The sequence below is a fragment of the Macrobrachium nipponense genome, chromosome 9 (genome assembly GCF_015104395.2).
Source record: "Macrobrachium nipponense isolate FS-2020 chromosome 9, ASM1510439v2, whole genome shotgun sequence".
Lineage (NCBI taxonomy): Eukaryota > Metazoa > Arthropoda > Malacostraca > Decapoda > Palaemonidae > Macrobrachium > Macrobrachium nipponense.
The window spans coordinates 9541226-9565366 of NC_061110.1; the positions used below are offsets into that span (position 1 = coordinate 9541226).

Genomic DNA, 24141 nt, shown 5'->3' on the forward strand with positions numbered 1-24141 from the left:
AATACGGAACTCTAATCACAGAGCAGAACAAACTATTTTTACTGTACACAAGCAAATATTCTTGAGTGTACATAAGAAACATATCCAAGTCGTTTTAGACATCCATGACACAATAACATGTTTTCCATTGAATCCACAGAGAAACGAAGAAGTCTGTGGACAAACTCCTCAGAGCTGTCCTGCCCCGTGACTGCGGGCAAGCTGTGGACGCCTCCGACCGATTCCTGACGAACCTTGCCAAAATCAGAGGAGGATACGTGTCCCCCCAGTTCGACGTCCCTTGGCTAGTCGCTCTTCAGTACAGGACTCCCGTGAGGCTTCTAGATTTAGAGTTCTGTGTATCTCGTAACATATCTGTTTTGTAGTGTTTTTGGATACCTTTTCAGGCCTTAAAATCTGCCAGGCAGTGAATGAGACATTGTTCTTACTAAGTGGACTTAGAACACATGTTAATCTCAAGTTTTACCTCAAAGCTATTATTGTAGATTCTTTGTATAACTGTTACTTTCTTTACTTACTGGTAAACTTTGACTTACTGTCCACTGAATGAACTGAAACTCAACAGGAAATACATTAAACAATTCTCCATCCCAAGTGAAATTAGAGCTCAAAATTAGAGCTCACACTAGCTACACAACCAAGGTTGGTTTTAGCCAATCAACCCTTCAATTTCAGTTGAAAGTCTTCTGAGTTTCAAGGTTTCCAGTTAAAAAAAGTCTTGAAATCTCAAAGTTTCCAAGGGTAAGTCTTACGAATTTTAAGGTTTCCAGTAAAAAGTATTTTGAAATCTCAAGGTTTCCAGTAAAACAAGTCTTTTGAAATCTCAAGGTTTCTAGGAGAAAGTCTTTCAATTCTTAAAGCTTTCAGTGAAAGGCCTCTGGAATTTCATTGAGCTCCTGTATCGACAGCATGAGATCCAATGGCCCCCCCTCTTCTTCTGCTACTTCCAGACAGGCTACCAGCACAACTGCGGCGCTGTCATCATCTCAGAATATTACGTCCTGTCAGCTGCCCACTGTTTTCTCGTCCAAGGGAAACTGGACTACATCGTGAGGGTGGCAGAGTACAATAACAACTACGACGAACCTTTCCAACAGGTGGGATCACAATGCACAAAGATTCGTTGTTGTTTGATGCGAAACGTGACAGAACATGATAGCACGTGACAGAAGGGGTCAAGTTATTCTTATTTTCTGTTTCTCTGTTGTTGAATGTGGACCACGACAGCACACGACAGAAGGTTCAATTTATTGTCAATTTCTATTATTTAAATTATTACTACGACGGATTCCTCGGAATATGACGCTACTGTGTGGAAAGGGAACTGAACAGAGCAGAAGCGAGACAGAGTCGAGTACAAATTCAGGAAATAAATTCTGTATATAAATGAAAACAGCAGCTGAAAGTGAAGTCTGTATAAGAGCGAGAGAGAAGCATCCACCCCACGGGAAGAAAAAAGTAGAATAATTATTAATTTTCCTTTTTAGATTGTATCTAACAGGGTAGGAAATGGTTATAATAATCCTTTGTCCCTTAATAATAAAAAAAAGGTGCCAGTTTCATTTCAATCATCATCGTTTACAATGCTTTTTTTAAAAGAATCATTCGTTTGTCTTGCGTCAGGCAAGAATTCCGGTTTCGTCTAGAGATAACTTTTGGAGAAAACTACAAAGCAAGATGAAAGGAAGATAATACGAACGTTGGTACAGTAAAAGGAATGAAAGGGGTTGTAGCTAGAGTACCTGAAGTAATGAAATGGATAATCTCTCTCTGCAGGACTTCTTCATCGATAAGTTGTGGATACACGAAGCCAATAGGGAGATCTCAGCCTTCGACAATGACATAGCTCTTATCAAGATCGAACCTGTTAATGGCAGAGGAATAAGGTTAGTTCTTATACTTCTTCTTCTCAGCTTAATCACTAGTCAGGGTTGCTGTTTTTGATGAGACTCATACAGCTGTTTCTTCTCCTTCTTCTTCTCAGCTTAATCAATAGTCAGGGTTGCTGTTTTTGATGAGACTCATACAGCTGTTTCTTCTCCTTCTTCTTCTCAGCTTAATCACTAGTCAGGGTTGCTGTTTTTGATGAGGCCCATACAGTTGTTTCTTCTTCTTCCTCTTCTCATCAGCCCAATCCCTAGTCGGGTTGTTGTTGTTTTTTATGAGACTTGTCTAGCTCTTTCTTCTTCGCCTCAGCTAAATCCCTAGTCGGGGACGCTGTTGTTTATTTCGAATGGTTTCTTCTTCTTCTCAGCTTGATCCCTAGTCGGGGACGCTGTTGTTTATTTCGAATGGTTTCTTCTTCTTCTCAGCTTAATCCCTAGTCGGGGACGCTGTTGTTTATTTCGAATGGTTTTTTCTTATCCTCAGCTTGATCCCTAGTCGGGGACGCTGTTGTTTATTTCGAATGGTTTCTTCTTCTTCTGAGCTTGATCCCTAGTCGGGGTCACTGTTGTTTATCTCGAATGGCCCATTTCGTAATTGGTTTTCCGGATGCTGCACGGATGAATGTCATTACTGACTCCAGTTCCCCCCCCTCCCCCCCAATTTATCCGAGTATGGGACCTGTGCTGATTTGGGCTGAGACCCCCTTCAAACCACGCCCCAAATCGCGCACCCCCCCCCCCCCCCCCCCATTAGCCAGGTCTTATCAAGGAGGAATAATGATGGAATCTAACTATATATAAAATAAATATTTTTCATTCATAAACTGTAATAAAAACCTGATTTAGTTAAATATGGGCCAAAAAAGTCCCATATTTGAGTACAGTAAGAAAAAAATAATAATAAACTTTATTAAAAGTATATTATTAGTGACTGTGATGACTATGATATCATAGTTTATCTGTATAATTCAAATATATACACAGATTTTGACCCTGTATTTGACCATGACCTCTATATAGGCACTCTACTAGCCTGTTTAAGTAGCACGGAAAAAGCCGCTATTCGGAAAATAGAGAAGGATCTCTACAAGTGTAACGCTGCTGAAGTAGCCATTACTTTTAATAAAGTATGCTTGAGAGAGGGTCTGCTTCCTAAATAATAATAATAAAATAATAATAATAATAATAATAATAATAATAATAATAAAACTGTTCAATTCTATTCCCGAATTGTCTCTATCATTCCAGACTTGGCGAACGAGCACAGGCCGTCTGTCTACCTCGCTTAGGTGAGTCCTACGACAGGAACCTGAAGTCCTGCGCTGTTGCAGGATGGGGGACTTCTACCAACGACTCGTCGGTAGGTGTTTCATGTCAATTCGTCTTCGCCTACTCGGGGAGGAAGCCTAGAGAGCTTAAAAATGTCAGAAAAAGGTGTTTCGCGTTGAGTTAAAGACATGGGAATATTACGATAGGAATTTAAGGTTTATTTATTAGAATGAAACTGTAAAAAAAAAAAAAAAAAAAAAAAAAAAACAAAAAAAAAAAAAAAAAAAAAAAAAAAAAAAACTATAATAAATCATGTACATGTTAAACAGCACAAAACAATTATTTTTCTAATAAAATATAGTGTATTTATTTTAAATTCGTTGGTGAAACAACGCTCTATTTGACCGTAGATTTCAGCACGTGCATAGAGTAAGCTGGAGGTCGAATCACGCCTTGTTGAGGGTCAAAGGACATTTAGAATGTAGTATAGAAATTAAATCAAAGGCCAAGTACTGGGACTTCGGGACCTATGAGGTCATTCAGAGATGGAAAGGAAATTGAGAGTAGGTATAGGTTTGAAAGGTGTAACAGAAGGACAAACCTGGACTACACGTGTAATCTAGTGTCTTTTTCTAGCCTAGGCCCGGAGAATGCCCACGAATATATACTAATTTCTATGATCAATGACCAATGGGGACGGGTGATCTAGGTAACAATTCACTTCTGGTCAAAAAGTTTAATTGTTGTTTCAATGTATAGTACACTAAGAGGGTCTTATTCTCATATATATATATATATATATATATCTATATATATATATATATATATATGATATATATATTATATATCTATATTACTTTATATAATATTAAAGCCTAAAATTCAATCCATGTCTGTATATTTTCAACCTGAAGCAATCCGCCGTAGTTCCATACATAGCGAAGACCTTCCCGATCGAAGACATCGAGTGCGACCGTTTTTACGGCTCCAACCACTACTCATCCTCTGGAGTCTGCTTCTGGAACAACCTGGCAAACCCTTGTGCCGGTGACTCCGGAGGACCTGTGACCTGCAGAAGCCCCAACGGCCGCCAGACACTCTACGGCATCGTGAGCAACGGAGCGTCGTGTTTCCCCGGCTTCGTGGTCCTGGACGTAAATGTGCGGATGACGAAATACCTGAAGTGGATCCAGGAGACCATCTACAGAGACCTCAGGCTGGATTAGTCTCAAGAATGTAAGATGGTTATTCCAGAGCTCTCTTAAGTAGGCCTAGGCCTATAGTGTCACGTGGGGCCACGCAGTCGTTTGGCGTCAAAGTTGTTGTGGTACTACTAAGTACCCCTAGGCCTAATCAGAATGAACCCATCCTACAAGATAATAACCGGAAACAAAATTCCCTCTGTGTTTTATTTCTAATCAAGCATAAATTCATTAACTTATGCCCAAAGCTATCGTTCGTGACCTCAGCATAATTAACATAACAAATGCTAGGCCTAGTGCACCCACATCAAGTTTTAGTATTAAGACATATATGAGAACTTTGGACAGTAAATGTTTAATATAGTCATGTCAATCTACCGAGTGTTCTGTCTAATATTCTCTATCTAGCATTTGTTCAACCCCAACTTGATAAGGAGCATGATGTCATGCAGACACATTCTCAACTATTACACGGAAGATACGAGAAGCTATATAGACTATTATTAACCATAACACTATGAAAAAATATCCAGCAACACGCCATGGAGATGGGACGTTGCTCTATATTACCTGCGAATGTGGAATACACATCGAACACAAGTTTTTTTTAATGGTTGATAAACTCCAACATTCTTTGAATGAATGCTTAGTTCCATGAACAGTGAGGCATCTGGCTGTTTCCATGAGTTAAACAAGTAAAAAATAGCGTTGCCAGAAGCACGATCATGTTTAACTTTATAACATTAAATAAAAATGAAAGCTACTAAAGCTAGAGGGTTGCAATTTGGTATGCTTGATGATTGGAGGGTGACTGATTAACTGCCGATTTGCAGCCCTTTAGACTCAGTAGTTTTTAAAGATCTGTGTACGGACAGACAAAGCCGTTACAATAGTTTTCTTTGTTTTACAGAAAACTAAAAATTACTATTAGGGTAAGAATATATATATATATATATATATATATATATATATATGTGTGTGTGTGTGTGTGTGTGTGTGTGTGTGTGTGTGTGTGTGTGTGTACGTGTGTGTGTAATTCTTACAGATGGAAAGTTGAGGAAAAAAGCCTCATGAAAAGACAAGATTAGTGACGCCTACAAAATATACTGACAGAATCTTAAAAATAACTTGAAAGATAAATTAAATTAAATTAAAGACGTAAAAAAATAGATTTTGAATTTCAGAATTTTATGATTACGAGGAAAATTACATTTAGTCATTTTTACAGTAGGAAAGCTGAAGGGAGAGACTTAAGAAGAGACAAGATTAGTGAAGCATACAAAATAAAATGAATACAACATAAATAAATAAGCAAACACAAAAACATAATAAACAACCATCCTTGAATACGAGAATCTATAACAACATGAACGACATTCCGTAACGCCTCTGGTAAGCGTGCGAGACTCGGGTAATCAGTGAAAACATACATACAATATAAACTAATCTAATAAAACAATAAATAATAAGTAAATAAACACATAAAAACATAATAAATAACCATCCTTGAATACGGGAATCCATAACTACACGAACGACATTCCGTAACGCCTCTAGTAAGCGTACGAGACTCGGGTAACAAAATAAACTAATGGGCTTAAAAATAAATAGATGAGTAAATAAACACATAAAAACATAATAAACAACCACCCTTGAATAAGAGAATCCATAACAACACGAACAACATTCCGTAACGCCTCTGGTAAGCATACGACGAGACTCGGGTAATCAGTGAAACATACAAAATAAACTAATGGACTAAAGAAATAAATAAATTAAATAAAAACATAATAAACAACCACCCTTGAATACGAGAATCTGTAAAAACACGAACGACATTCCGTAACGCCTCTGTTAAGCGTACGAGAGTCACTCGGGTAAATTATCGCGCATCGCTCACCACAGCAGACTGATGTGATAGTGATGACGGATGTAAGTAAACAAATGTGAATCATTAGATTACATTTTTATGTTTATTTATTTGATATTAGATTTTAATGTATATTTTTTGACCAGCCGCCATGCTGGCCAGGCCTATTTTGTTTTATGTACATAAGAATAGGCTAGGCCTCCAGGCCCTGCCTTACGAGGGTACTGCTGGTATATTATCCATAAAATTAACGTTCATTTTCATCATTAAGCTTCTTAATGTGGTTTTGATTAATTCAAAATTGAATTTCCAATAAAAAAACAAGTATTTAACCCCAATACAGCCTTCCCCCCACCACCCCTAGGCTAGGCTAGAACCTATAGCCTATTGACGGTAATGGGGTTCCACCCATCAGGAATTTCGACTTTTGGATGTGGACTTGGGGTGCGGGGGTGGGGGTGGGACTTGGAAGGGATTAAGAATGGCAATAGTGAAAGCCATGGCTATAGTAATGTAACATTATCTTTTCAATCTAACCTCATTTATGGTTCAGGGTGTAGGCTACTTCTTATCTCGACCTGATGCCTAGGGCGTGGCTTCTGATTGGGGTGCTACCACTTAGGCAGTGAGACTTTGGGGTAAAACTTTAGGTACTATTTCCAAGCAATGATGGCGCACGCTGTTTTCACCTCGGCAATTGAACTTGGTAGATCTAGGGAATATAACTCCGTGTCGGGTATTGATTTGGAAATTACAGTTTCCTATAGTCTTTGGGTTGCTCATTAAGAATTTACCATTATTTGACGCCCCAATCCCAAATAGCTGTCGTATTCGCGGGACCATTTCTTGCAGTCCGTGCGGAGTTATTCCTAGAATTACCTTGATTTTTCCTACAGCTTTAGTGCTTTTGATGAAGAACCAGTACTAGTTATCTTGGCCATGGTGGTCAGCTGCTATTTACCTCCAAAGAAATATCTGACGCACCAATATTGCTTAGATTAACCAAACCTTTACAAAAGTTGTGCGGCCTAGAACGGAGCACATTCCTTATACGTACATACATAGACCTAACCTTTGCTATAATGCTAGGTCCTGACCTAACCAGATCTTACCTACCTAACCTAACTTAGGGCGGTGCACCCAGACCTGGTTGAAGCCCCCCACAAAAAGGCGGTAATCTTTTCCGGTCAGTGACTGGCAGGAATAAGGCCGCACAACTATTGTAAAGTTTTACCGACTTTAGGGTTTATGAAGCATATTAATGAGGCATTTGCTGTGAAACGAGGTCAAACTAAAGACCTACTGCATCCCTCTGGTTTGGTAATTAGTTGTTTACCTGTAAAATGGGCACCATGTTTAGTACCAGCCCTTTAGTGATGAATTTAAAATTATAAATAAAAGGTGATAAATATCTTAAACATTAGCAAAAAGACAAAAAACATAAATACTGTGATCAGCGACTGCCAGGAACCAGGCTACAGTAGTAGTCTTCAGTTTCACCTGAAATTAGGAAAATCTAATTACACTAGTTTTGGAGGAAACACCATTGTTGTGAATTATTTAAAGGACTTGTCTCATTAAAAACGATAGGCCATGTTGTTTCTTAGCATAGGGGGAAGAACCCAGGCTTCAGGATTTGGAAAAATGAAAAACAATAATGAGATGTTGGAATGGTTATCACACTGCTAGACCCTAGAATGCTGAGCTGTACCCATTTAAGCCTAACTTAAGCTAGAGCACCATAAATTGTAAAGTGAAATACAGGGATGTTTCGTAAGCTAACCTAACAAGAAAAACTGGGTCCTACCTGTTTGGGAAAGTGAACCTGACCTAACTTAGTTATTATTCAGAAGATGAACTCTATTCATATGGAACATGTCCACAGAGGCTAATAACTTGAAATTCAAGCTTCCAAAGAATATGGGGCTTGTTAGAAGTGAAATATATCTTAGTTTTACCAGACCACTGAGCTGATTAACAGCTCTCCTAGGGCTGCTGGCCCGAAGGATTAGATATTTTTACGTGGCTAAGAACCAATTGGTCACCTAGCAACGGGACTTACAGCTTATTGTGGGATCCAAACCACACTATATCGAGAAATGTATTTCTATCACCAGAAATAAATTCCTCTTAATTCCGCGTTGGCCGAGCCGGGATTCAAATTTCGGACCACCGGATTGGCAGCCAAGCACGAAAACCACTCGTCCAGGGAGGTGTTCGTTAGAAACAAGCAACAGAATTACAAAAAGATCACTTATTAAAAAAGAAAAATTAATTAACAAGGTAACAAATAAATAGAAAAAATGTTCTAAAGTAAATTATTGAAAAGCAAGAGGTACCATAAATTATAAAGTGAAACATACAGATGCATCTAATGTAACCTTAACTGGAATGCCAGGCCCTACCTGTTTGGGGAACGTAATCTAATGTAGTGTCTTTAAGCATAAAATGAAATGCACAGATATGTCTTAACCTACCCAGGATGCCATTTTCTACTTTATCCCAAACCTAACCTGACCTGGAGATATGTATGTACAAGGTAATTTTCACTTTCAACATGACAAAATAATAAAAGCTTAGGCTACCTTTATTGCAAAGTACCTCTACTAGTATTTTTTATTCAGTCTTACCAAGCAATTATTCAGCTGTAGGATTCCTACGCTCGGCAGACTAACTTTCAAATTTCCCGGTGGTGCCACCATCTTTAGTGCAGGTAACTAGTTACCGCCCACCTTCGGTAAACGGGTATGACGTCAACGCACCCCTTCAATTGGATTTCTGTCGGCTACCGAGTAACATCGGTAGCTCTGCGGTCTTTCTTCATCATCTTTGGAGGGTTGTTTGCCTATTCATGGAATTTTGGTGACGCTCAAAGTTTTCGGTGTTTTTTCAAGGAGCTAGCTTAGTTAGTTACTCTTTTGAGATTAGTTGCTGCCAATTTCGTGATGTCAGATTCTGAGGTGTTCTGTTTGTCAGGAGTGGGGCGATGAACGGTGGAAACTTTTTATTTCTCATAATAAGAAAGTTATTCAAGATAGGAAGAGAAAAGGAGCAATTAGGGCAGATAGTAAGGTTGCTGTAACTTTGCCTTCTACCCCTGTGTCAGCGGAGATCGCTACTCCCGCTTCTTCTCCCTTAAGAGGTCATCTTTCTCCTATCCTCAGTCCTCCGACCCCCACTCTTCCAACTTCTGTACCAGCTTCCCATGTTGCAGTTTCCGACACCATTCCCAGCCTCGAATGAAGGTTCGAGAGGAGATTTGAGTTTTTAGCGAATACTATTATGGAGTTAGGTACCTCCATGAAATCATTCATGGAGAAAAGTGTAGCAGTGCAAAGTGCAAGTGAAGTGTTTCCTGAGGGGGTGGCTGTCCGTCCCTCCAGTTCTCCTAGACAAAGGTCACTGTCCTGCTCCCCCGCCTTGGGCAGAAGACATACCGGAGGTCCAAGGGAGACTGGGAGGGTTTGCTCACAGGCAGTCGCTCCCTGTCGAACCGGAAGTGTCGAGTCGGGTTTTGACTTAGCACCGTTGGAAAGGTGTCTCGTTTGGTACGGAGTTGTCGGACTCGAGTGAGTCGCCATTTCCTCGTGCGAGACGTTGGCGTAGTTCTTGGGCTTCTTGCCCCTCAAGAGACCTTCGACTGCTGACGTCTCCCCTCTCCCTGTCAAGAGGTCGAAGGATACACCTTTCAGTTCGTGCCCGTCTCGCAGTCACGCAGATCAGGTGTACAGGGGACAAGTTTCGACTCGCGACTCGGCGGACTCGACTGAGAGTCGAAGGGTGTGGATACCTGTCCGGCATACACAGGCTCGTCAGTCAAAGTGAGATTCTTCGACTTCTGTTCACGGCTCTTTGCCTGAAGCGAGCCCAGAGATCGCTTCGTTGGTTCGACAATAGCCAAGCGATTTTTCTTCCTATGAAGACCAAGTGTTGGCTCCTTTTCGACGACATTTTGAGGAGTTGCTGTCCTTTTTTAAAGGGAAGAATCCTCCTGTGAGAGAGGAAACAATCATGTCGCCTGCTCCGTCGGAGGTTCTTTAGAAGGACACGAGAGCTCGAGCAGAATGAAGAGCATGAGCAAGGACACGAGCAGTTTGTAATAGCAGAGAAGGATTTGGGTCAAGTTTCAACGCAGCCGCCGACTGCATATGCGTTCTTTATTGAAGTTCTTCATGGAATATTTTCCAGAGAAGTTTTCTCCTGCCACTCTTTCATCTCCTCCGTCGATCTCTATGATGAAGGAGAAGAAGCAACCAGAAGAACTGCTGCCCAAACTAGTCCTTTCCTCTGCGGCTAGGAAAGCATTTCAGTGGATAGATGGTTAGCGACCGAGAGAGACCATAATAAGGCGTCTTTTGCTTTCCACCCCTTCCTTGCTGATCAACAAGAGGTATCCCTTCTACATCATGGGAGAAGCACCTTCTCTGGGAGTTTCTGCCTCCTCCCAGGAAGACTTTTCTGCCTTAGTGGATGCCAATAGGAGGGCGGCCTTTTCGGCAGCAAAGACGTTCTTTGCTTCGTCCGAGATAGACCACATGGTTTGTAATCTTTTTGAGGTCATTTAAATCTTCAGTTTCTTGGACTGGTTGATAAGAGCGTTAGCAAGGAAGCTTGAAGACTGCCCCTCTCTTTCCGAGGATCTGCGAGAGGACTGTTTGGGAGTGCTTTCCTGCTCTGATAAGGCTATCAGAGATGGAGCAGACGAAGTAGCTTCATTGTTCGCTATGGGCATGCTGAAGAAACATGAGCTGTGGTGCTCCTTTACCACCAAAGGAGTCACCACTGCAGAAGTCAGCCCTTCTTTTTGCTCTGCTTGACAAGTCTCATTTGTTTCCTCAAGAGACAATTCAGAACATTCTGTCGGATCTAGAGAAGAAGTCGACGACAGATTTACTGGCTCAGTCCACGAAATGGCCTAAGCCTGTTGCGTCTGCGGCTCCTCCTTCCAAGTCTCCGTTATAGAAGCAGCCTTTTCGAGGAGGAAAGTTGCGCCCTTTTACGAGACCACGTTCAAACATTCGACCTCCCACCAAATCCTCTTTCTGGAGCAACAGTCAAGACCAAGAGGAAATGATGCTCCTTCCCTTCACACGCCTCTAGGCGCCAGACTGCACTTGTTTTGGGAGGAATGGAAGAACAGAGGTGCAGGAGCCTGGGTGATAGAAGTCTTACGCCTGGGCTACGCCATCCCTTTTGTGGAAAGGCCTCCGTTAGCCAAGATTCCCATCAGATTGACAGCATACTCCGTAGGCTCGGAGAAGTTCTTGGCTCTCGAGCAAGAAGTAATCTCCTTGGCTCGCAAGGAAGTCATCGAGGAAGTCCATGACTCGTCGAAGGGCTTTTACAGAGGCTGTTTGTGGTTCCCAAAGCATGGGGGGGGGGCTAGAGACCCGTGTTGGACATGCAGGACACCTACTTCCATGTCCCAATTCATCAGGACTCAAGGAAGTATCTCCACTTCGTGTTTCGAGGCAAGATTTTCCAGTTTCAGGCTCTGTGCTTCGGCCTTTCGAAAGCTGCTCAAGTTTTCACCAGGATTTTAAGCCCCCTTGTGCAATGGTTACATCTGATGGCATCAACGTCACGGATGTATTTGGACGATTGGCTTCTCCAAGCGCCGTCGGAGGAACAGTGTGCGAAGGATCTACAAAGAACTCTCTGCCTGACGCAGAAGTTAGGCATTCTCATGAATATGTCGAAGTCCCAAGTCACCCCTTCTCAGAGGATTCTCTATTTGGGGATGACTCTGGACTCTGAATTTTCGGGCTTTTCTAGCCCCAAAAAGGGTGGAGTCTTGTCTGGCGACGGTTCAATCGTTCCTGCACAACTCATCGTGCTCAGCAGTGCAGTGGATGAGCCTACTGAGGACGCTGTCCTCTGTAGAGAAATTCGTCAAGCTAGGGAGGTTACACTCGAGAACTCTCCAGTTTTACCTGAAAGCAAACTGGTGCAGAAAGTCCCAACCAGATTCCAACGGTTTTCCCCATTACGAAGGAGATCAAGAGCGATCTAGCTTGGTGGGACTCAGAGAAAGACTCAGAGGGCTTTGTCGCTCCTCCCGTTGGACCCCAGCCTACAGTTCTTTTCAGACGCATCGGACGCAGGTTGGGGCGCTATTCTCAGGGATCGCAAAGTGTCGGGGGTTTGGACAGAGTCCCAGAAAGCCCTTCACGTCAATGTCAAGGAACTCCTAGCTGTCTTCCTGGGACTTCAGAAGTTCATGCATCTGGTAGAAGGTCAAGTAGTAGCCATTCATGCGGACAACTCCACAGCCCTGTCTTACATTCGAAAACAGGGGGGACTCGCTCTTTCACTCTGTTCTCAAAGGCGCAAGAACTTCTACTCTGGGCAGAAGAACATCACATCCAACTCGTTCCTCGTTTTTTTCAGGGGAAGATGAACGTTCTGGCAGATGAGCTCAGCAAAAGGAGGCAAGTTCTTTCTTCGGAATGGACTTTGGCCATGGAAGTTTGTCGGGAACTTTGGAAGTTTTGGAGAAGACCCGCCATCAACTTATTCACGACATCCAAGAACAACCGTCTACAGCTGTTCTGTCTGCTCCCTCGTTCCAGATCCTCTAGCATGGACAGTAGACGCGATGTTGCTAGATTGGTCGGGCCTAGATGCTTCCGTGTTTTCCCCTTTCGGGATGATCAGGGAGGTTATAAACAAAGTGAAGCGCCATCTGGATGTTTGCTTAATGCTGATAGCCCCGTTTTGGCCGAGGAAAGAGTGGTTCCCGGATCTTCTGGAAATGTTGGTGGATTATCCGAGGCTACTTCCTCAAAAGAAGTCGCTGCTCAGACAACCGCATTTCCACCGATTCCATCAAGGATTGTCCGTGCTTCAGCTGACTGTTAGGAGTCTTGTCAGAGCAAAAGGCTTTTCAAGGAGAGTGGCAGAAGCGATTGCAAGATGCAGACACGCTTCTTCTAATAACCTGTACCAATCTAAATGGAGCGTATTCAGAAGATGGTGCAAGCAAGCTAAAGTTTCTTCTTCTGAGACCACTGTAAGCCAGATTGCGGACTTCCTTCTTTTCCTGAGGTTGACAAAGAAGTTATCCCCTTCCACGATTAAAAGGATATAGGGCGATGCTCAGTTCTGTGTTTAAACATAGAGGACTGGAGCTTTCGACGAACTCCGATCTGACAGACCTCATAAGGTCTTTTGAAACATCGAAGATTGCGAGGGACACGGTGTCTTGGAACCTAGATGTAGTCCTGAAATTCCTTTCTGGACCTCCCTTTGAACCTATTTGCTCGTCTGAAGAACTTGAGGAAGAAGTCTGTCTTCCTTTTCGCTCTGGCTTCAGCGAAACGCATTAGCGAGATGCATCCCGTAGACAAAAGAGTAGGTTTCACACAAGGGAATGCGGTTTGTTCCTGGGCCCTGAATTTTTTGGCTAAGAATGAACGTCCATCGGATCCCTGGCTCCGTTCGTTCGTCAAGAATATTTCAAATATTGTCGGACCGGAGGAACAGGAGAGGCTTCTATGCCCAGTGAGGGCATTAAGCTGCTATCTGAAGAGGACAGAGAAGTTGAGGGGCCCCTCGCAACGTTTATGGTGCTCGGTGAGGAAACCTTTACATCCAATGTCTAAGAACGCAATGTTCTTCTTTCTCAGATCTTTAATCACCGAGGCTCACTCCGCGGTAGATGAGGAGTCACTCGCCCTGTTGAAGGTTAAAACACACGAAGTTAGAGCGGTAGCCACCTCACTTGCGTTCCGCAATAAGCTATCTTTGTGGCGATTCTGCAATCGACTTTCTGGAGATCAAAGTCGGTGTTCGCGACGCATTACTTAAAAGAGTTAGAGACGGTGTTTGAAAACTGCAGTGCTATGGGTCCTTTATCCGTGGCTGGCATGGTGTTGGGGGATGCAACATAGAGGGAGCTGGTTCCATCTAATTTTCGCCTTGTATCAAGGTTGTTGAGTTTTGGGAAGTCTGGAGGTTCGTAGTACCTGGAGTACCTTCCAATCGTATGGACACTGAAGGTATTGTTGATGTTTTTTATAGTTGTTGGTGTAGGTAACTGTATATGGGTTGTTTATTTATCTGGTTCTCGCCCAGGGCAAGGGCATTTTGTATTTTATTCGTTCATTGTTCAGTCAGCGGTAAGCCCACGACTGCAAGGAACTTCCCACTTGTAGAGGAGACGCATGGTCCAGCTACCCCTCTCTCTACTAAGTAAGCAGAGCGCCAACCAGAGGCAGTAATCTCCTGCAGCAGTACGCTTACTAGGTATGGTATGAAAGGCATAAAAGTTCTATGCTTATTATGTAACCCTCCTGATGAATCAATTTCTCAGATTGTGTTATCTCCACTACCCTCCACCTTTCAATTTGGAATCAACGGAATAATTGCTTGGTAAGACTGAATAAAAATGATATTTTAATGATAAAATTATGTTTTCATACAATCAACTTACCTGTCAGATATATACATAGCTAAGACTCCGTCGTCCCCGACAGAAATTCAAATTTCGCGCCACTCGCTACAGGTAGGTCAGGTGATCTACCGGCCTGCCCTGGGCGGCAGGACTAGGAACCATCCCCGTTTTCTATCATATTTTTTCTCTGTCGCCGGTGGTATCAACATTGTTGCTATTACCTCTTGACTTAGATTCATATTTCATCCTTTGATCATCGTTTCTCGGCTTTTTGGTGACGTATCTGGATCGTGTTTTTTTTGGCATTCGCTACTGTGGACTGTTTTTTTTGGAATAACTCTTTTGGATTTTTCTCAGGATGTCTGATTCTAATGTGAGTGTGAGAATGTGTGTGAATGTAGGCTGCAGGGTGAGGATACCGAAAGCTTCGGTTGATCCTCACACTGTATGCCGTAAATGTAGGGGGTTTCAGTGTTCTGCTAATAATACTTGTAAGGAATGCGAGGGATTAAATGCAGAAGAGTGGAAGACTTTGACTTCTTATTTGAAGAAGTTAGAGAGGGATAGAGTTAGACGGCTGAAAGGTGTGTGTTCAAGCCTATTGAGCCGTTCACGGATAATTCTAATCCTACTGATGTAGATTCTCCCTATATATCTCATTCTCAGAGTGCTTTTTCGGATTCGGCATCGAAATCGCCAATCTGAAAGCTACTATTAGAGACATGAAGTCCAAGATGGCTGACTCCAAAGGTAAGGCTAGTGATAGTGAACATTTCAGTGAAGTGAGTTTCTCTCAGTGTTGTGGAGGGGGCGTTTGATCGTCCCTGCGACGCTCCCAGGCCTAGACCTCTTCCAAGCTCCCATGCCCAGAGGAGAAGGAAAGTCGAAAGCCTTAAGGAGGTCGTGGGGAATCCCCCCAACGGTCAGACGTCCCTTCAGCTAGCTCTGCTTCGTGGCATGCGGCCTCAAGGGCGCTATAGAAAAGCGTCCTTCGTGAGTGTTTTCTCTCGTCCTCTCCCTCCACCCTCCTAAACGAGGGTGGAAGGAGTCGAACTTGTCGAGACCGCTGAAGCGTCATATGAAAGAACCTGAAATAGATTCGAGCCCAGAGCGCTTCTCAGATGACGCTCCCTCTTCTATTAAGAAAGCGAAGGTGGCGTCAGCGTCACCTGACGAGTACGCAGAAGTACCCTTTCCCTTCCTTCTTCTCCCCCGAGTGATGACGAAAGGCGTCATGCAGTGGACGTGGGAGAAAGCGTCAAGGAGGATAATTATGGCAGTTCACAAGAGCAACTGTCCTCTCTAGTGGGAGTTTTAAGCGCCTCGTAAGAAAGACGTGGCGCTTCCAATTAAGTAGTTCTCGTCCTCTCTCACCTGCTAAACGAGAAGCGTTCATGCAGACGTGAAATCTCTGCTAAAACGTCTTAACCAGAACGCTTCCGGGTTCGAGAACGAGAACGTGGCTTACGAAAGTTTTCGTAACGCCAGAGAGACGTAAGACGTCTTTTAGACATGAAGCGTCATTGAAACAAAACTGGAATCATGACGTTGACGCTCCGACCAATATTGTGACGCCAAGTAGGACGCCTTTGGAGAGCGGAGCGTCTTCCAGGCGCGAAGCGTCATCAAGACGTCAGCAGACAAGTAAGCGAGAGACGTCAGCCAGGACGCTTGGCGAACGGGAAGCGTCATTCAAGCGGGAAGCGTCTTCTAATTTTCAAGAGAAGCCTGAGCTTGTGGCGCCTTCCAAGACTATTAAAGCGGGAAAGAGGAAAGATTATCATTCCCTTAGCCCCTCTCCTATTAGGAGTTTGTCTCCTCCAGAAGAGGAACGTACGGAAAGGAGAGCGGAGACTCATGTAGATCCCGAGTTGGAAGAAAACTCGGATGATGAATATCAGGGAAGAGAAGGACTGTCGAACTATAAGGTTTTGACTACCTTGCTTCTTGAGGAGTATGGAGACGAGTTGACTCCTGCCGCTCCTTCTCCGCGCTCTCTCTTTTCGAGTGCTAAGACGAAGAAGCCTTCGTCTTTTCTCAAAATGAAGCCCACCATTTCGATGAAGAGGGCCTTACAATCCTTAGACTCATGGATGAAGTCTAAGAAAGACTTAGTGAGAACAGTCTTCTGCATGCCTCCAGCAAGATTAGCTGGGAAAAGAGGCATTTGGTATCAGACGGGAGAGAATATGGGTATTGCTCTCCCTTCTACATCGGAAGCAGATTTTTCTACCTTAGTTGACGCTTCACGTCGACAAGGTCTCAATTCGGCACGAATTACGTGGGGAATTTCTGAACTGGACCATCTCCTCAAGGACTCTTTCATGTATTGGAAGTCTTCAACTTCTTAGATTGGTCCCTTGGGGTGATGTCCAAGAAAGCCCATGTTGTTCCGACACGGCATACAAACCTTCGGTCCTTTTTTTTTGTTTTTTTTTACAATAGGAAGGTACTAGCGGCAGCTGGATAGGTCGTAAGCTTTCGAACAAGGGGTTCGGTAGTTAACTGCTTGTCCGACAGGCGCGCGCGGCGCGACTGGTAGGTAAACAAATCACTTTTGCTTTCGGCCTGCTGGCGTGTGGACGTGTATCATCGCTCTCTGCCCGCTTCATCGTCGTTGCTTTCGCATGATTGTGTTTTTCTTTTTCTATTTATCTAGTGAAACTGAATTGTAAGTACAATCATTCATATTTATTCCCATTGAATTCAATTGTGAATTAAAGGATCTTGGTTTCACCACGCCCTCCGATTACCCGAGTGCCGGGACTGAAGGGCGTAAGTGCGGGAATTCATTTTCCCAGAAATGATCCTCGTATTGTGTATGCTCGGTGCCGAGGGCGGGAGCGCTCGCTCCGAGCGTATATTTGGGTTGGAAATGTGTAGATGAAAATCGTAAGTAAGTGCTCTTTTCATTTATATTTTTTTTTGACCTGTATGCCCGTTGCCGAACGAATGCGCTCGGCACGGAAACTTATTCAGTATGGAAGTGGAATCGCAAGTACAGTATTCTTTTTCATTTTCATATATTATTTTGATTGTAGCAATACTCATTTTGGATCAGTTTCCGAGCTTACCCGGAAATTGATCCTTTCCCCTTTTTATTTTGAATGAAGTGAAATCGCAAGTGCAGTTCTTTTTCATTTTCATTTTTTATTGAGATTGCATTGTTTACTGGGATCAATGTTTCCGCTATTTCCCGGGAATTGATCCTTCCCCTTTTTATTTGTATGAAGTGAAATCGCAAGCGCAGTATTCTTTTCATTTTCATATATTTTTTGATTTGATCCATTCATTTTGGATCAAGGTTTCCATAAACCTTGATCCATAAAGGTAAGGAATGGATCCTTTTACCCTTGCGCTCGGTACCGAGGGCGCAAATGCGCTCGATCCGAGCCCTTATTCATTGTGAAGTGAATCGTAATGCAAGATGCATTTTCATTTTATTCCTTATTATTGATTGCATCAATATTTATTTGGTTCAAGTTCCGATCATCAGGGAATTGATCCTTTTGCCCTTGCATTCGGGCCGATGGCACGATTGCTCTCGGGCTCTTATATTGTTGTTGGGTACATGGGTGCTGTGCGGGGGTGGGGAACGAGAACCCCCCCCCCGCGTCAGCTCCCACAGATGGCCCTTCCCCTTGGGGGGGGGAGGTTATCGGCGTTCTTCTCCTCGGGATGGCCCCCGATCCAGTCGAGGCTCGGGGGGAGGGCGCTCGGTGCCCGATGTACAATTGTATTAGGGGTCTTCCACTCGTTCGGAGAGGGCTCACCCCCCCGCGCGAGGGGACTTCCCCCCCACTAATCGCTACTACTGTTATTTCCGCAGGTGCTACTGCCACGAGGGTGGACCTTGGTGAGGTATGGGCGTCCTTCCATTTGCAGGGCGTGCTAGTGTCCAGGGGCTGCGGTTCTATGTCTGGGCCTACTGCGGTCACCCATGGAGTGGTGACACGCAACGCAGGTGACGACGTCCCTCCTCACCTGGTGGTACTCGCCTCACGTGGTAACAGTCTTGCCTACAGCCGCTGTGAAGTGCCGTTCGCCGTACCGAGAGGGGGCCGTGCCGCCGCCGCTCGTGGTTGCCGCGCTGCAGCGACCACACTTCCGCTGCCCTAGAGCTCGCCCCTGGACCTGCCGCCGGTACCAGGGTGTTGCTGGCTGCTGCTCCACTTCCTGTGTTTCCGGTGCTGCCTGCCGTACCTGCCGATTCTGGGCTGACTGTCCATGCAGTTGCTGCGCTGGCTGTCCCTGCCGTTGCTGCGCTGGCTGTCCCTGCCGTTGCTGCGCTGGCTGTCCCTACCGATGCTGTGCTGGCTGTGCCTGCTGTTCCTGAGATGCCCATACCTGCTGATGTCGTCCCGGTTCGTGGTGGTACTACCCCAGACTTTGGTCTGTCTGTACAGGTGCGTCCGTGGGCCCTGTGGCTTCGGCTACAGCAGCCCCGGCTCCGCCCTGGATAGCAGATCTTACGTCTGTCCTGAGGAAGCTGACGAAGAAGAGGAGGAAGGTGTCGTCGTCGTCGTCTTCATCTTCTTCATCGTCGTCGGCTGCCGCCTCTTCCCCTTCGACTTCTAAGGCTTCACAGCCGAGGAAGAAGAAGGTTGCCTCCTCCCTCCTAAGAAGTCTCCCTCGGGAGCTTCTCGGGACCCTCCTCTCACCTCGGTGGGACGGGAGGTTCCTTCCGCTGGTCCTCCTGCTCCTTCGGGAGCGGGGCCCGTCTCTTCTTCCGCAAGGAAGAAGACTACGGGGACCAGAGGGGTACCGGCTAACACCGGTACTTCCTCGCCTGGTGTCAGTGGTTCTGCCACTGCATCAGGGTCCGTCTCGGCCTCTCGTTCGCGGGAGGTACCGAGTGTACGGTCCGTCTACCAGCGACCGTGCAGCCAGGAACCAGACCTCTGAGTCCGCTCAGCGTCAGGTTCACGGCACTGGGCGGAAGACTGGTGACAGCCGCTCATGCGACTCTCACCAGACCAGCTCTCACTCTCGCGGCGAACAGCGGTGGCTACCCGGGACGTGACGGTCCACGACCGACCACGGGCTGAGGCTGGGAAGAGTCCTCCGTTTCGCCGGTGCCAGCCACGGCTGGAACCAGCGACGTGACGTGCCGTGAGGACAAGCACGTCTCACTGTGACAGTGGAGCCTGCAGGTCGCCTGACCGTCGCTCTCACAGAAAGCGACCGGGTACGGCAACCAGCACCAGCTCTTCTGACACTCGAGATCGGGCCGCTGTGCTCAGTCCAGCCGTTCTCCACAGCGAGACGGTTCGACCAGGCCTGCAGCTCGATCGCCACCGCGGGTTGACGATCGCCTGCAGCCCTCCAAGCCTGCCTGGTTCTGCCAGCGAGCAACGAGGGAGCGTCAGGTCTGCCTCTCCCGTACCTTCAACCTCCTCGGGTTACACCGGGAGGAGCGAGGTATTGAGGAGTGATCGTGAGGGGTGCGCCCCTCATGATCCCACCACGACGCCCTACGTGGCCAGGCACGGTTCTTGGACCGGCCAGGACGTATGCGCAAGTGGATGGGGAAGACCGAGAGGGCTGTCGCTGGTTCCCCCTTCTTAGGAGGAAGGTTCTCGGAATATGCTCTTGTTCGAAGGGCTTAACGGTCCCACTCTGCAAGATGCTGTGACTTCCGAGATCCAGAGGAACTTTGCCGAGGTTTACGGCGCTGATCGTCAGCACAATGACCTCGGGGAAGGATCGCCGCTCCCACAGCAGAGCCACGTCTCGGCTCGAGTCGTTTTGGGGCCCGAGAGGGAACCCAAATCGACGGTGGGTCTGCCGCGATCGGAGCTTGCCGACTGTGTTGAACCAGGTAGTCTCTCGTCTCCGGACAAGAAGGCTCTCAGGTCAGGTCTGGCCGTCGAACAAGCTACTTCACCTCCTCTACTGCGACAGAGGCGTTTCTACGTGTCTTCGGACACCGTATTTAAATACCCTTCGGTCCTCCTGAGTTTCGACCTCGACGAGGACTGGAATGAGTCGGAGCGGTATCGGCTCTCTCCTGTCAGGTGTCGATCAGCCCCACCCAGACGACGTTCACTAGTGGCGGCAGACACTTACCTACAGTATGAGTTCGTAACCCTCCTCGGAAAACGTTTTTCTCCTGACGATACGTTTTCCCAGGCTCTGAGAGGCCATCGCCGTAAGGCGATGGCTGCTCCTTTTCTTCTCCAACTGCTAGTTCCGCTGGGAAGGCGAGCCAGTATCCAATTCCTCCCCCATTCCCTCTCTCCTTACGGCTACGAGGAAAGGGGAGGGATCCTACAGAGATTTCTCTGTAAGATCCCACGTTAGGGGCTGCGCTACCGGGGGGACCTTCGGGTCCTACCTGACGTAAGCCCCGTGGTTCATGTTGAGGAGGGATCCTGCCCCTTTCTCGATTTCTACGGGAATCGAGAGGACCACCAGCCGATATCGTTTGACGAATTCGGTGGGGGTTTTCGCAGAGTGCTTAGAATTCTAAAAACGGAATTTTCCTAGCCGCACTCAAGAGTGTTTCGCTAGTTTTTTACGATCTCCAAACACTTAGGCGAGACCACGGTCCAAAGTGAGCGAGAATCCCCGATAATTGTTACACGATAATCGGGAACCTCGCTTATGCTCGAATTCCTGTAATTTCTAGCATTTGGAAGAAGACTGCTGCTGAAAGAAGAGTATCTCACAGTAGGCGCTTAACCTGGAATAGAGAAGAACACGGACGGGAACTTCCAGTTTGGCTTGAACTATCGTCTTCGGTATTCTGTTCACCATTGAAGCTTTCCTTGGGAAAGACTTCTCCTTCACTCTCTTGACTAGAGAACGAAGGCGGTTCGATCTCCAATCCTTATTCTCATTCCTCGAGGGGAAAAGATTTTAGGATGGAGGTCGTGGTACAGAACCTACAAATATACTACGTATATTACCCTCGCGACATGATTTCGTTTAACAGTTGAATTGTCCGTGGGGTAGGCGCATACCGTAGTTAACTCTACGGTTTGTGACCGAGACGAATTGTATCTTAATTGAACTGCAACTCGGGGTTGCCTGCAACCTCCCAGCAGTTATCAGTTCGATTTTAGATACTTGGTATTGTCATGACAACACAAATCAGCTTTTGTATTTACCGAAATCCGTTTCGGTTAAATATAATTGCTCGAGCGTATTCTTTATGCTCGATGGTTCTAGCCGAACGCATTCCTTCGTGGAATAATTTGGGATTACCTGGCAACTCAGGATGACGAGTCCCACCCGAGAGCTACTGCGTATTGAACTGCCTGACAGCGGCTCAGTATCAGCTAGGTCTCGGAGATGCACGGTCGGTTACGTCTCTCTCTCCCCTGGTTGGATTGACTACCGAACCGTATCTCTGCCCAACAATCATGGACTTAGGTCTCTGATTAACGGGGATTCTCGCAATAATGAAGGACCATCTACTGCTGTGACGCTCGATTTCATCGCCTTCGACATTGCGAGAATTTTCAACAGAGATATCTCTTGGACTCTTTCATCTTTCTGTTTACCGCACGGTAACAGAAGTCTGTACTAGTCAACCGCTGCATCGCACTGCGATAATGCGAATGATTTTTGCAGACATCTGAGTTTGTCTTCAAAATATCTCGTATTCGTAGGTGTGCAATTTCATTGCTCGCCCCGAATTAACAATATGTCAGAAGACATCGCCTAACTCTCCGACCTGACAGCTCTACTTCCAATGTTCAGCCCATGAGAAGCAGTTCTTCAGGCAGTAGTTCCCTGTCTTCATTACTGGAAGCGCTCCGCTTTTATTGCAACTACGATCCTCACCGGACAGCAATCAATAGCGGTTAGCGTTCTCAGTCTTTGTAGCACAGGTTCAGAATCTTGAGAATCCTTCTCTCGGTTTCAGCTGTGAAGACGTAGGTTGCATTTTCTGTACACCTTCGTCTTCAACGTCACATAGTGTTGTTTCTCCTTACCCGAGAATCACTATACTATGAGATATCTTGCCATCAAGGACCTCGGTCTCTATGAAGGCAATTGACTTTCCGCCTGTTGGGCACATGCCTTAAGAGAGTCATCACCTTGCCTCTGGCATCGGTGACGAACAAATTATTTGTTTAGTCTCTTGGCATAACCCTTTTAAGGCGAAGGTCACGTGACTTGCTCGGGTGCTTGGACAACTTGCCTCCTACCGAACGCAGTCAGTAGGCAGCTGTCAGAGCGCCCAAGTCTGTTACGAACTTCGCTGTGGACTTAGTTCGGTTGTTCCATAACAATCTTTTCTTCGTCCTAACGGCTTGTCACAGTACCCATAACCATCGACACCCACCATTGAGTGTCGGTGTCCTATCCACTACGAGAACAACAACTTCGCGGCAGACGGATAGACCCAGTATGGGTACAGGACTCACCGAAGTCGAGAAGAGGGATAGGTCATACGACCATTCCCCCCTTCTTTTCCTCTGAGGTAATTGCATGACTTTTCCTGCGAAGTCAAGCATCCAGGGGATGGGGGATTTGGACTCGATTTCATACCGAATTCGTAGCGAAGACTCTGAACCCTTCGGTTCCTGACGATCGGTTAGAGTCCTTCACAATCCCCTCCCTAATGGACTTCACCGCCTTCGATGCGAAGGAGATGCTGCTTTGTCCTGTGAAAGCGCGACCGCGCTTTTTCTGAAGAAACTCGACATCCCAGGCTGAGTGTTGAAGACTCTTCGTCAGCACCAAGATGACCTAGAAGTACACTCCCTCGAGTTACACAAGAACTTCTCCGTGGCGCAGGTACTGAAAGGCAGGGTCTGGTACAACCATACCACTGGCACCTCCTTATTCTACCTTTTGGATATTGCCCACCCAGGTCCTTGGATCGTTTTCCTTAGGACCCGTGGTGGCTGCTCAACACGTTGTCTAGCTAACCCAGACCCTAGCAGGCTGAACAGCATTGAGTCCTGGTGTGACTGTAAGAATAGAAATAAGTGAATGAGAGAGTGACTGGCTTCTCTTCCTATCTTTTTCTACCCCTCTACCTGTGGGTAGAGGGATACGGTCATCACCTTGCTGGATAAGGACGAGATGCCGGTGAGCTACTCGACAGAGCCCCATCCTATCCCTTTCACTAGGGATGGGAGCGAATATCCACCACTTCCTCCTACAAGGGGGGGAAGTGGATGCCAACAAGAGACAAACCATAACGTTATGTTGCCTCTTGCAAATAGGAACTTGTTCTTGTTTGCTGGTACGAAGAGATACGCTTGCCTCTCTCTTAGTACTTGGTCCAGAGGTCTGACCATTGATCCTGCGGTGCACACCCCGATCAATCGGACAGAGGCTTGGATCCCTCCCTCGCTCTTACGACCAGGGAGGCATTCCAAGGTTGGGCGAACACCAGTCTGTTCACAAAAGACTCAGATTCCTCCCACCAAGAATGAGTCTTCCTATTGTAAAAGGACCGAAGGTTTGTATGCCGTGTCGGAACAAATGACAATTTGTCCAAAATTGCATTTTTCCTAACTATACAAACCTGAGGTCCTTTTACACATAGCCCCACCT

At 45.8% G+C, this 24141-nt stretch overlaps 1 protein-coding gene across 3 annotated transcripts in view; it reads left to right on the plus strand.

Moving 5' to 3' along the window:
* The window catches only part of LOC135218330 (neurotrypsin-like), a 57339-nt gene that overhangs the window by 7147 nt on the left and 26051 nt on the right, over positions 1 to 24141 (plus strand). For 2 of the 3 annotated variants that reach the window (XR_010315291.1, XM_064254559.1), the window contains exons 10-13: positions 140 to 311; positions 951 to 1097; positions 1777 to 1886; positions 3135 to 3246. Coding sequence is in view for 1 of the 3 variants with exons in the window: in XM_064254559.1 (XP_064110629.1) it covers positions 140 to 311; positions 951 to 1097; positions 1777 to 1886; positions 3135 to 3246 (541 nt within the window). In the remaining 2 variants the exon portion in view is untranslated. Of the gene's footprint in view, positions 1 to 139; positions 312 to 950; positions 1098 to 1776; positions 1887 to 3134; positions 3247 to 4069; positions 4392 to 24141 lie in introns of all 3 variants that reach the window. The other variant, XR_010315290.1, reaches the window with a different exon arrangement.